The sequence below is a fragment of the Centrocercus urophasianus genome, unplaced genomic scaffold, assembly GCF_019232065.1.
Source record: "Centrocercus urophasianus isolate 14NV4802_14NV808 unplaced genomic scaffold, USGS_Curo_1.0 seq_13, whole genome shotgun sequence".
NCBI lineage: Eukaryota > Metazoa > Chordata > Aves > Galliformes > Phasianidae > Centrocercus > Centrocercus urophasianus.
In genome coordinates this window covers 50,750,097-50,763,232 of record NW_024884475.1, presented here as the reverse complement: position 1 = coordinate 50,763,232, position 13,136 = coordinate 50,750,097, and the positions used below count along the sequence as shown (strand labels likewise).

At 49.0% G+C, this 13,136-nt stretch overlaps 1 protein-coding gene across 2 annotated transcripts in view; it reads right to left on the bottom strand.

The window, feature by feature from the left end:
- The window catches only part of TET2 (tet methylcytosine dioxygenase 2), a 69,802-nt gene extending 57,533 nt beyond the window's left edge, over nucleotides 1-12,269 (bottom strand). Inside the window, exon 1 of one of the 2 annotated variants that reach the window (XM_042812695.1) lies at nucleotides 12,196-12,269. In XM_042812695.1, coding sequence (XP_042668629.1) covers nucleotides 12,196-12,225 — 30 coding nt within the window. In that variant the 5' untranslated portion in view covers nucleotides 12,226-12,269. Of the gene's footprint in view, nucleotides 1-10,926; nucleotides 11,146-12,195 lie in introns of those variants that run through there. The other variant, XM_042812696.1, reaches the window with a different exon arrangement.
- Between the last annotated feature and the right edge of the window lie 867 nt (nucleotides 12,270-13,136).

Genomic DNA, 13,136 nt, shown 5'->3' with positions numbered 1-13,136 from the left:
GCATTTACATTTTGTAGAAAGTGTGTCACTTGAAACTACTAAGCCACCTTTTTCCTAAACAGACAATCGATTCCCAACTGCAAAGCATTCATTAGTGCCTGAGTGCAAGTGTTAATAAAGGAATAGAAGTGGAACTGTCAATCAGGAACACACGTTCGAGCAGTGTTCTTTTATTTTAGCCAAAGTAAGCCAGTTTTGCACTTCCTTACCACTGAAATTACTTTCTGAGTCAGTTCGGCAAAGAAACAAACTTACGGTGCCGAAGAACACAGTCGCTTCTATCCTCGAGTCTCTGAATCACTTGCTTGCTCCTGCTAGCTAATAGTAACTATTTTTAGTTTATGGCGGAAACTTCTCTCATGGTGGCAATGATATTTCAAAACAATTTGGAAGCAAAATCGTCTGTGTGTGTGGCGTGTGCGCAGAGGCTGTGCTCGGTACACACGCCTTGCTGCTCGCTGCTGGCGCCAGCAGGCCGGGTCAGCCTCACGCAGGCCATGCGGCATTTGCTGGCTCTTTCCTCACCGCCGTAAGACTTCTGGGGTCATGTTTGTAAACACTGAAACCACGTGCGTCAGCACGTGGCGAAGCATCAAAACCGGCCAGGGCGCCAGGCGGAGAGGCAAACCTTGGCGCCGGATCGATGTCGCTGAGCCGACTTGCGCCAACTCTCTTGCGCCAACTCGCTGACCGGCACGCTGCCCTCGCGGCCACGTGGGATGGGCTGGTGGGTTGGCAGGAGGGCATAGCGGGAACCTTCTCCCTGTGTGTGGCACAGGTGGGCCTGCGCTAGCGTTGGTGCTGTCAAGGCACGTTCCTTTGCTTGGCGGTGAGCAAATGGCAGGGCTTTGAAACATTCTCATGGCAAACAAAACTCATTTCTGCCCGCAGTGAAACTGAGGGACTGGCGTGGTCCCTCAACACAATGCAAAACTATGGCTGTTAGGGAAGAGAATTGTATAGGGGCACGTTGCCAATGTTTCTGAAATGACTTCAAGGACAGATAACCGAGACGTCGTGTCTGTAATAGCTTTTTGCTGGCTTTGCACCAATGAAACTAAGACCGTGTTTCAGGCATTTGGGGAAGTAACTCCTAAATTATTCCTGTTTATCAGCAGAGGTTGCACAAAGCCAGATATGGCCAGCACAAACAAAAGTCATGAGTCTTTCATTTCCTCTTTGGGAGAAATTAGCAGATACAATTCCCAAAGGCTACGGAAAGTTTCATCTCTCCCTGGCCGCACACTTCACGTGCTTGGAGTAGAACCAGACAGGAGGGGGAACAGCCTGTGGCAGATGTCCCTCCCTCCTCTACCGTTCTGTTTCAAGCGCAGCTGTAAGTCTTGTTTGCTTTGACCTTTGCTGGGAGAGCTGAGAATAGGACAAAGAGTTAAAGTGTTACCAGTCCCTGCTGAGTTTGCATTTCTCAGGCCGGCAAGGCAGCGAGGCTGTGAGCAGGCAAGTGTGCAGCACTGCAAAGGGGGCCGGGAGGGAGCGAAACAAAAGGGGAAGAACAAATAGTGCACGCCCTGAAACACAACAGGGGAACCGGTGTGGAAGAATGTCTATCTTTGAAGAGAACAGGCTTTTCTGTTTGTTTCTCTCTGTGTGTTCTATCTGGTTATCTGAACTCAAGGTACAGTAGATACATGAGTCCTTGAACTCTGAACACATGAGGAGAGCAGCAAAAAGTAAGTCAATACATTTCAGCTGAGCCTGGAAATAAGCATGCTTTGTCTCTGTGTGACCCAGCTATGGGAGGCCATTTAATACCACAACGCACAGCTGTCCAAACCTCTTTCTTGTTGAATGCCATTGGCCTGCAAAAACAAAGCAAAACCAAGCAGTCCTCTCCTAAGGATACCACAACTGTGGGTTCAAACACCGGCTGCTCTGAGCACCTTGCATTTTGTCAAGACTTGTCCCTTCAGTCTGGAGGGAAAGGGGTCCCAGGCTCGTTAAGTGGAAGAAGAAAAGGCACTCATTCATTTCCTTTCTGAAACTCTGCCCTACTGTAAGTGTTACCCAATTCCTGAGCAACATCTCTGGAAAGCAGAGAAGTACCTTCCTCACTGTTGCATGTGCGTCTAGCTAGCGCTCTCCAGCGCTACTACTCCATCGAGCAATAAAGTTTCTATTTTTGACTCACTGTGGACAACCTTGCTCTAAGACATCGGACTTAAACGTAAAATGAGCAAACCCAAAGGCACCAGTGGCCTCCATCAGAGCTGCATTTTGCTGTCACTGCTGCAGGCGAGAAATGGGTTGGCACACGGTGCGCCGCGGCAGTGAGGCAGTGAGGCCCAGCCGTGTGGCACCCTCCAGCATGTCACAGTGTTTGTAAACACCGCCACCACGTGCGTGAGCCACGTGGGACCCGGCTGACAAACCTCAAAACTGCCAGAGGATGAGAGAGAACTGGGGGAGTGAGCAGGCAACCCCCAGTACTAACTCCCCATCTTTCTGTGGGGTGGCGTGCTACGCGGCTGGATCTGTAAACATGGTGGGGAAAATTTGTGTTTCACGGTCAACTGCTTCTGTCAGCATCCAAGGGAATGCTGCCGAGCTAAATTACCCATCGGATTTTATTTCCAAAAGCTCATATCATGAGTCATGATATCATGGCTCATATCATGAGTCTCTGAAGGCACTGAAATTCTCCGGGGCAGGCTCCTGGCTTGGTGTGCTATGGACCAAAATGGGGAGCTTGAGCTATGGCTGCTCACGGCAAAGAATTCCCAATGACCAAAGGACAGCATTACGATTTACCATCTTCAATTCAAGGCTGCTGCATGGAAAGTTCCAAATGCTCCTAGGGTTGTGTCACCAGCGCAGGTCTGTGCAGAGAGGCTTTCTGGCAGCAAATTACATGTGTTTTGTTTTTTTTAATTCTTCTTTGAGCGCCTCTACCAAGTATGATGTCAGTGTGAGGTTTCATGAACCCTGACGAGCCATTAGTTGATAAAGCAGATCAAAACAGGACTCGTGTGGTAGGTTGGGGCTGGCATATAGGACAGTTTGCAGACTGTGGGAAATCCTGCCTGAATGAATAGGAGGATCAAGGGTATTAAAGGTTAATGGGAGTTACTGGAGTACCTACTTACTGAAATGGCTTTACACAACTCCATCCCACACACTGCAATTAACCGACGCAGCATACTATTTTTAATTATAAATTAGCTCATTGTGAGATTCTGCTTGTTTGTTTAGAAGTGCATGGAAACATCTGCAGCACCAGTGAGGCTGCTAACACCCTTCTCTGCACCCTTTCTCACTTCAGTCAGGGGTTTCACAGGACAAAGCACTGCACAAAAGCAGTCCTCTTTCCTGAGGAGATGAATGAAGTTCTCAAGGTACAATTTGCTGGGTTGTGCAGGACAAATGCTGCTGCTTTAAAGGTTCTGAGGCCTGGACAGCAAAACAAACAAACAAACCAACAACAACAGAAGAAAAACACCAAAACTAAAAAACTGAATGTGTTGTCAATTAACAGAAAATGTTACTGAAAAACAGGTTCTGAAGAAAGTGAAAAGCCGCTTGTTTCTGATTCGAGTTTCTGTTTCTTAGAATTGATACTTCTGTTATCTTAGTAAGCAGAGAAAACTATCTGTAAAGCTCTGAATGAGCAGGAAGGAGGGTATCATGGGTAGAGCACTGGGGTATAGGAGATACCGGTTCACTTCCCAGCTACACCACAGTTTTCCTGTATGTCTTTTAGGTTCTCTTCTAAAGTACTGAAATGAATGGCTCCAGCAGAGTTTGTACCACGTTTTGTGAGCTTTGGCTCTCAGTTGTTACTTATTAATTTTACACACTTTCTCTTACTTTGTGCATGTTTTGCCTTCTCATTAATATTACCCCAGCAAAAAGATTGCTGCAGTGCTAGGTTAGGGACTTCTCTTCATACTCACACACAGAGCAGGTAACAATAGCAGCTTAGCTTTATTTACTGCAAATATTTAGGTTTTTGGAAGGCAGCTGTCTGGTTCTGCTTTGCTTTATAAACAAATGACATTCTGACATCCTGACATTCTGGCCCTCGTGCACTGCCAGGCTTCCTTTTTCTGTCGCTGCCTCCTTCATCAAGTTAAGCCACTTTTGTTCCCTTTTGCTGCTTATGTTTGTACAGCCCTGAGCGCAGTGGGACTCTGTTTTGTGGCTGGGATATGAGGTGCCTCCTAATGCACAATAATTAATTTCGCTCTATCCGCTCTCCCTGTATTTTGAGGCATCAGATTTGCCATCCCAAATGAGACTCATGCTGCAGCTTGCCCAACAAAGCACCTCCAAGCAGCCAGTAGCAGTTGCTTCAAGAAAAAACAGCTGTTCAGTAGGTAGTTACACATTCACCCTTCCAGAAGCACAACTTCTTTTCACCCCATCAGTTAGGGTATGTATTTTCTAGGAAACGTGTTAACTTTCAAATGCTTTGGAAACGTTTATTTTTAAACACTAATAAATAAATAAATCCATCTCTATATAGACTTTCCCATCCAATTCCTTCCCCTTACCACCAAAAGAGTGCATAGTACCCTCAGACTTTTTTTGTAGTTGTTACAGTGCAGGGAGATACTCCTGCCACTGTATCTGCATAGGGCAACTGTTACAGCTCTGCAAAGCACAGGGGCTGCCATCAGTTCACAGGATCACAAGTCAGCTGACAACACCGGGGGTGGGGGAAGAAAAAAGCCACCTGTACCTAACATATTGTCAACTGCACAACACAAACACAGTGGAAAATTGCATAAGAAGATGTAGTTTCCTCTACCTAACCGCTTCCACTTCTCAGGCACTACATGTAATAATGGAGAGAAAGGAAATGCATCAGCAGAGTTCTTATTCTTCCCACTTCTTTCTCGCACCTTCAAAAGGTTCTTCTGTGCAATAAGAACTACGCAGAAGCGGAAAAGCTCAGGTCTAGACTTTTTTAAAAGCCATAAATGCTCCATGGAAAGAACGGAGAGTGGCACAAAAACAGTGAAAAGCTGAAAGACCATTTTTCTCTTTTGTGCATTTTTCATGTTTATAAATACCAAGAGTGCATTGCCCTCTTTGCTCAGTGTTTTCAGTTGCTCCTGCAAACTGACTGTGTGAAATGTGGACTCACTAGCATTGATTTTTTTTCTCTCCAAAATGTCTGCCAGGAGATACAGAGGGGTTAAATCCAGCCTTTCCTCCAGCTTTCATATGTTCTCTTTCCAGGGTGAACTGCACTCTTTTTATTAAGCCATACATTCACTTTAAGCTTCATGGAAATCTTTCATATGTGTGAACTTTAGTGATTTTGGCAACTCCAACTTTCCTGCAGCAGCTCAATCTCCTTGTTTTACCAGGTCAGTAATGCTGCTTTTGCACAGGAGGAAATATGCAGTTGTTCTTTTCTCCTTTCTGCTTACATAAGAACAGAAAGAGTTGTACGTCCTTTGACACGCATGAAAACTAGATAACTGCAAAGTACGTGACTTCAGACACAAGTGAAGGAGCACCGAGAGAACAAACAAACAAAAAAAAGAAACAAGTATCAGGAGCACAAGGGTGAGTGCTGTGTGAACACTTGTGTATAGTGCAAAGGAACGAATTGGGAGGGAGGTGATTAAAGGACACTGAAGTTGAGGGCAAAACTCCAGAGTCAACATCAGGAACAGGGGTAATGTTTGCCCTTTGATCCCTGTAGCAGCACTAAAAGTGGCAAGAGGAGGAACAAGTAATGCAAACTCAGAAATGCCTTTTCCATATATTCTCTTATCTGTTCTCTATTTTGGCTCGCTGCCTTCTGCTAGCACAGTGGCTGCAAGAGTAATGGCAAGTGTGGGTCAAAAAAGTCAGAGAAGAAAACAAAAGAAGGTGAAGAGCTTGGTGAAATAAAAGCACATCCTGGATGTGACACAAACCATTGTGCCCAGCAAAGAAGAGGACTGAACAGAAAGAAACCAGTGGAGCGCAGTAACAAAATACGCTGATCATAATCAATGCTTGTGTGAAATGAAGCAACTCGTGCAAACATACAACTAATGTCAAAAGTCACATGTGTCACAAGTGCACTGGCCTTCAAACTCTGTTGTATGATAGTGAATGCCATGACATGTAGACAAATTCAGAATAAGGAAGAAATGGCTTGTACCAATCTATCTGTACGGAAAAGAAACAGCTCTTGGGATACGTTTTGCAAAGGGAGTGATGTACTCTATATGCCCTCCCAAGTGCTCGCTGCAAACCTGCACGAGTCAGTGTGAAAAATGTGCACAGGATGAAATACAGTGCACATGGCACAGGTGTGAACAGTCTCCAATCAGAACCTGTCAGACAGCTTTGGCTAGGGCCACAGGAGATGGTACCAGGAATATTGCCAGCTGGATGCTTCTGGACAATGAGATGCATTTTTGTCTGTGCTTCCTGAAGCCATCTTGCAAGACAGCCCCGATAATTACCAACACTTTAAAACAAAAACATCCCAGCAGATTGGTGGCATGATTCTTTTGGTTGAGCAAGTGCCGAAATCTCCACTGAGATTCTTCTTATGTCTAATGGAGATCTCAAACTTGCCTTGCAGTGGTATTGGCTTTTGTAATAGCGACACCTCTTTGTGTCAACACATCTCATTAAGTAATAAAGACTTTCAGCTATTTGCTTTTACTTGTAAAATTAGTAGCATTCACGATTTCTTATTCATTTTTTTCAAGAGAAAAAAAAAAAAGTGCTACTACTTGAGCAGGCAGGGAGTCATGCCTAATTAATGAAAAAATGGATTAACAACTTACAGTGGGACTCATGTACCGCTAAGACCTGTTTGTCCTGAGAGCTTTCGGGGATGGATTCCTCATAAGCTTCTGGAAAGGGAAGGGAGAGGAATCATTTGAAACCTTTGTAACAGTTCCCTTAACCATGTCTGGTACTCTGGGTCAGCCCATTCCAACGTGTTGAAGTGCAGGGGACAACGGGGGCATTGGAGAAGGGAGCCAACAACCTAGAATGGAACACAGAGGCAGCAAGCCCAGCCAAAAAAAAAGCCAGCTATGATGTTTTCTTAAGCTCCGCACGCTGGATTTCTTCCCCTTGCTCCCATGAGGAGCGGGGATGTTCCTAGAACTCCGGGCTGCCTCAGGGCAGCTGCCCAGGATGCTGGGACACTGTTTGTAAACACTCAGCCACGTGCGCGCGGCCGCGTGGAGCCATCGTCGACCTCAGCACCTACCCACTGGGTACGCTGCAGCGTCACTGCACTGGCGCCAAATCCTTCCCCAACGTGACAGGACTTGGAGCAGCTTGTGCAAGGATACTTGGAAGACAGAGCTTGGGCTCTTCATGCGTTATTAGAGGGAAGATTAAGCAGAAGAATTGCTTACGTTTTAGTCATCAAAATGTAAAATTCAAGATAGCATAGCTCATGAAAAGTAAAGAATGCAGAAGTTGTTGGAATACGTTAGAGGTCAGAAGTGATGCTATAATACACATGAGGGTATTTCATGTTGCTTAAATTGCATCATCATAATTAACTAGAAAATGCCCAGGGTACTGCCCTGTGCCTGTGGAAGGGGTTTCCAATAGGTACCTTGTGGTTACTGAGTTGTTCTTGGTTATGTTAACTCACTGCTTTGCTCCCTCATATGGGAGGAACACAAACACTTTTCTTAATACAACATGCTTTCTATGAAATCAGTTTCTCTTTTCATTTCTTTTTCTAGACTAAGAAAAAGAAAACAAACAAAAATCAGATTCCCATCCAGAACCATAGAGGCTTTTTCATAGTTCCGTCTTGATAGTAAAGCTTGGAAAGTTTCTCTGGCAAGTAGAATCATACATATTGTGGAAGCACTAGTCTTTACCTCATCATGGAATTCTTACTTGTTTCAGCATTTAGATACTTTTCTGAAGAAACAGACCTTTTATACACTAGTAGCTGGAGAAACTATCTTAAAAGCCATGCTTTACTTGGTTAGGAAAACTCAGCATTTCCATCCTGTATTGTTCGGTTCAAGTATAAGTCTGTTCTTCTACAGACTGCAATAGAAATGCTGCATGTATTTTATTTATGTATTTTTAGACAAGGTTGGCTTGTTGCTTGTTTCTAGAGGCACAAACGCAACAAGAATTAGGTCAAACTGAAGCCTCAATGCTACAAGCCTTTATTTATTTGTGAGAATAATCCTATTGGAGTTTCTCATCGTATGTATGCTATAAGGCTATGACACTCCAACTTGGCACACCCCCACCCCCCAGAAATTCAGGCTTTGAAGGAGAGCCTGAATTCTCTTTGGGTTGCCGAGATGATTCAGCTTTTTAGAAGGTGTTTGACAGAGATGAACAAGCATCCATGAAAAGACAGCCAGCAATTCAAATCTTTAAGTCATTTAATTGTTAACCTGTTTTTCAAAGCACAGCAACTCTTTCTGGTGCCACCAGATTTACAATCCTTTCATATCAACAACTAGTAGTGCTTTCTGATGCTTACCAGGTAGGACATTTTTGTTCCTTTGTTTCATGAGCACTGCGAAAGATGTGGATGAAGTTAGCTGCTAGCTATTCCTATGCATCCAGCCTTGGTTTTCTCTACCTTCTGTCAGCCCCTGCTACGTAGCACGAGACATACTCCCAGTACTCTAATCCAAACAACTTTTCGGGTCAGTCATCAGCTGTCCTTGGGATTAGTCCAGCTGATGCTGGAGCTTCACCGTTTTATTCCTTAACCCCTCCATCTCCGCCTCCACACACTGAGCAATTCCTTGAGAAATGGGTGGTTGTTTTTTTCCTCTCCATTTTTAAGAGGCTCGTCTGCCCTCAGGGAAGGCAGAAGTGATTTCCTTTCAATGGGTGACTGAGATGATTACTCATGGTACTTTCCATTTCTAACACTTTATTGCCTAGGATATAGGGAGAAGCTATGCAAATTGCACACGCAATCAGTGACGATCTGAAAGCATACCAGCTTGAACTGTGGCAACTTGTTACTAGTTACTTGTTCAGTGTTTAAAAGGATACATTTCCTACAGAATATCATTACATGAGTAAGAAGGCACTCACTGCCTTACGGAGAATGAGATGGGAAAAACGCTGCAAGTGTGATTGATTCATATAATTCCCTTTTTGGCTCTCAGCCATGATGCAGTCGCATGCTTTATCTCTATTCAGACTACAGCTTTTAAAAAAAATAAAACATGAATCATAGTACATCCCACTCCATTTCAGAACCAGCACGCTGCCTTTCAAAGTGATGTCACAATGCTCACTGCTGCTGGCTGACTGCCTGAGCAGCAATCTGAGAGCTGGACTAAACAAATACTGTATATTATTTGGCAAAATCATTTGTGGTTGTGTTCCCCAGCACTGTTTCCAAGATAACCACCAACTCTACTTGAAACTTGGCAACTTTGTCCCACCACGCTCAGGCTCCAGTTGTGAAGCTGGCTCACAAAGGCTGCTACCACGCTTCCAGCTCCTGTGTGGTGCTCCACGAGTGAGGCAGGAGGCTCACCCTGATAAGCCAGGTCTGACAGCTCCTTTGAAATTCCACCATGAAAAGCAGACAACGCAAAAACCACCATCTCTTGTTTCTACAGGAGCCCAATACCTACAAGTCAGAACGAAACGGAGCAGGTGATTTAAAGCTCAGCCATGCTCTGTAAGAAGCACTCTGCTGGGTCGGTAACATCACTGCAACCCAAACTCCACAATTTTTTCAACACACAAACAGCAGATTTGTTTCAAAGCATGTGGTTTTTCCTTCAGAGCCACTTGGCCATTGCTAACCTAGAAAAGAACTGTATGGGACACCGGATCCCAGAACATCTGAAACACGCAGGATAAAAGAGTGGTCCCTCCTGGTGCCGGCAGCAGCCAGAGAGCCTCCTGACTCTGCGTGCAGAAACCCAAACATTGACAGCCTCCCACTTCTGTTACCCAACGCAGTGCTGGTGCCAGCACGAGACCTTGGAAGTCTGTCTGTCATAATACAGCTCCTCAGTGGGCACACTGTTTGTGTTCTTTAAACAGCGTTGACACACCAAAGTCTACGACCATGCACTCTGCATCAAAACAATCCCAGTCTCCCTGGCAAACAGCCAGGAACCAGTGATGCCAAAGCCCCAGTTAAAAACCTTACCACCAGCAGTGATAGCTCAGCGAACTCAGGAGCCCCAGTGCCTCCTGTTCAACCTTTTCTTCTTTTGGGTACTTGTTAACCCATTCTCATCAGGCAAAGCTAGACTGGTTTCTGGGGTCCCTGGAAGCATTTGCAAAGCTTCTCAGCATCACTCCCCAGAACAATACAGAACTATTCCCTATGAAACGTGACTTCTGAGTTCTTCATTCTGGTGAGCAGCAGCTTAGTCCCAGTACTCAACACTCAACTTTTTACATCTTTGCCCTCCCTTTCTTCTCTTCCCAACACCAGATTTACATCCCTCCCAGATGTACTGGTAGGGCTCACACTGTGCTTTCCACAGCACTAAGGAAAGGAGTCAGAATAATGCCCCACAGTGATTTATTTACATTGGTTCCAAAGGGCTTTTTCTACAGGAAGAATTGCAAGACACCTATATTCATTTTTAGTGCTAACAGCAGCAGGAGCCCTTGCCTTGCTGGATTTAGCAGCATTTTGGGGACAAAACAGAAACAAGCACAATGCAAACAACACAACTTTCGAGCAGAGTGAGAAATGCGCAAAACTGTCTTTAACACAGATGTAGCAAAATAGCATTGATGTTTTGTATGGAGTTTTATTTGAGTCTTTAGAAAAGCACCAAGGACTCAGCACCAGAGAACCAGAGCCTGGGAGGCGTTGGAAGGCAGCACAACTCGGTGCCGCCTGTCTGAGAGGGAAAGAGCTGAAAGAGGCAGTGTTCTGCACCACAGTCTATCAAAACCTGTTGCACGACTGCTCTTAGTCATCACGCGCAAATGGTGAACTGTATATAAACAGCACAGGCTTACCTTGACGTGGAGTGGTGAGAGGAGGCAGGTTTTGAGGCAACGAGGAAAAGAAAAGCCCCTAGAAACCCAACACGCGCACACCAAGAACGCGAGACGTTTGGGAAAAGCGGGGGCAGCCCGAAGGACGGGAGCTAAGGCGGTCAGCACGCACCGCTTAAGCAAATCGCCCCGGCTCCCGGAGATAAGGAAGGATGATTTACAGCCCCAGAGCGCAGGGCTCTCCCGACTGGACGCCCGCGGCCACCCCGAGCGCGTCCCGTCCCGCGCGTACCTCACAGCCGCGGGGAAAGCGGCCGCCGCTGAGGATACGCGCAGCCCCGTCGCAGCCTGCCGTCAGCACGCGAGCGGCACGGCCTCGTCAGACGGCAAACGACCCCCGCTGACCCGCTTTTACCGGGGCAGCCTCTCCGCCGCTCCGAAAGTCCTCAGTGCCGCGTTACGAGCGCCACGGGGAGCGCGGCGCGGCGCCGCTCTCACCGCCGCCCGCGTGCGTGGAAACAAGCGCGTGTGAGCGGCGCGGTGCGGCACGCTGCCTCTCGCATCGCCCTCCCGAAAGGGAAACCGCCCCGCAGTGGGGCGAGCGGCTGTGCCCCAATCCCGGGCGCCGATGCGAAGGCGGCCGCGGGGCACCGCGCTGTCACCCGCCGGTGGAAGGGCTGAAGGAGGGGGGCACGGCCCCGCGCGTGGAGGTTGCACGGAGGAAGAAAAAAAGGAAAAGAGGAAAACAAAAAAACAAAACGAAAAAAAAAAAAACAGAAAAGGGAAAGAAAAAAGGGAAGGCCCGGCGGCCAGCCTCACGCGCTCACGCACACACACGCACACTCACACGCTCCTCTCGCCCCCGGCCCCGGTTTCGTTTCCCCTGCCCTCCGCCGCCCCCCCGGCCCCGCTCCCCCCTCCTCTTTTCGTCCCCGCGGGGCTGCGCCCGCCTTTGTGTCCGCCGGGGCCGAGGAGCGGCACAAAGCCGGCCCCGACGCCCCCCCGCCGGCAGCCCGCAGCGCCCGAGCCGCGCCGAACCCCCGGGGGCAGCGTCGCCCCGCGCCCCCCGCTCACACAAAAGGCGGGGACGGCGCGGCGGGCCGAAGCCGGGGCCCGGCGGGGCGGAGTGGGGGGCCCCGCCGCTTCTGTCAGCCGTCAGCCATGTTGGGGGGCCGCGGCGCCCACCCACCCGCAGGCGCGCGGCGCGACCCCCGCCGCCCCCCCCGCCCTTCTCCAGGGAGCCGCGGGGCAACCGGCGAGAGCCGCCGGCGGCGGGGGTGCCGCTCTGACCTCCGCCGCGTCCCTCAGCCTTGCCGACATCCAGCACGCACAGCCGGGCGCCGCGCTCCCCGCTCCTACAGGGCCGCCATCTTGCTTCCTTCTGCTCCTTGACGAAAGCGGCCGGGCCCCCGCATCAATATGCACGCGGCGCCCTGACGTCGGCGCCCGCCCCGCGCTCCGCGCCGCCCCGCGCCGCACCCCCGCTCCCCGACCCCGCGCAGCCCGAGCGCCCCCGGCCCCCGCCCGCCAAGTGCCGCCGCCGTGGAGCCGCTCTGCACTGTTTTTCGAAACGCCTTTTGCTGCTTTTTTTTTCTTTCTTTTTCTTTTTTTTCTTTTTCTTTCTTCCCCTTACCCCTTTTTTTCTTCTTTTTCCCTCTTCTCCATAAATCAGCAGTAAATCCCCTTCCATCCCGCCCCCCGTTTCCTCCAGAGAAAAGCCCTGTGCCCTCAACTCACGTGCGGGCACCCCGCAGGGCTGCTGCTGAGCCCCGCGCTCCCGACTGACATCCACGCCCGTCTCTGTGAGAGAGCCCCACAGGAGGGCAACAGCCCCACCATTCCCCCTACAAGTAAGAGGTGCCACCTGAAATGCCTCCGCGGTGTCCCCATGCCCACCTGCAGCAGCAGCCCTCCCCACGCTGGTGTCGTGGGGGTGATTGGGGCCTTTGGGGCCCTTTGGGGGCTTTCTGGGGGCTGGCTGACCCCCCTCCTCCCTGCCCCTCCACCCGGGGAAGTGGAGCGCCAGCCGTGCAGTGAGGCGTGAGGGTGTCACGTCCCGTTGGTCCTTTACAGTTCACAGAAGGCACGGTGCTTTTTAGGAAGCCCGAGTTCTCGCAAAGCGCCGTGCTTTCCGCGTTGCGGGCTTGCTGCTGGGGTTGGTTCTGCTTCAATTACCGTGAGCAGGCAGGTGCCCCCCGGCCGCACTGTGCTCGCACTCCATGCCCTGCTCA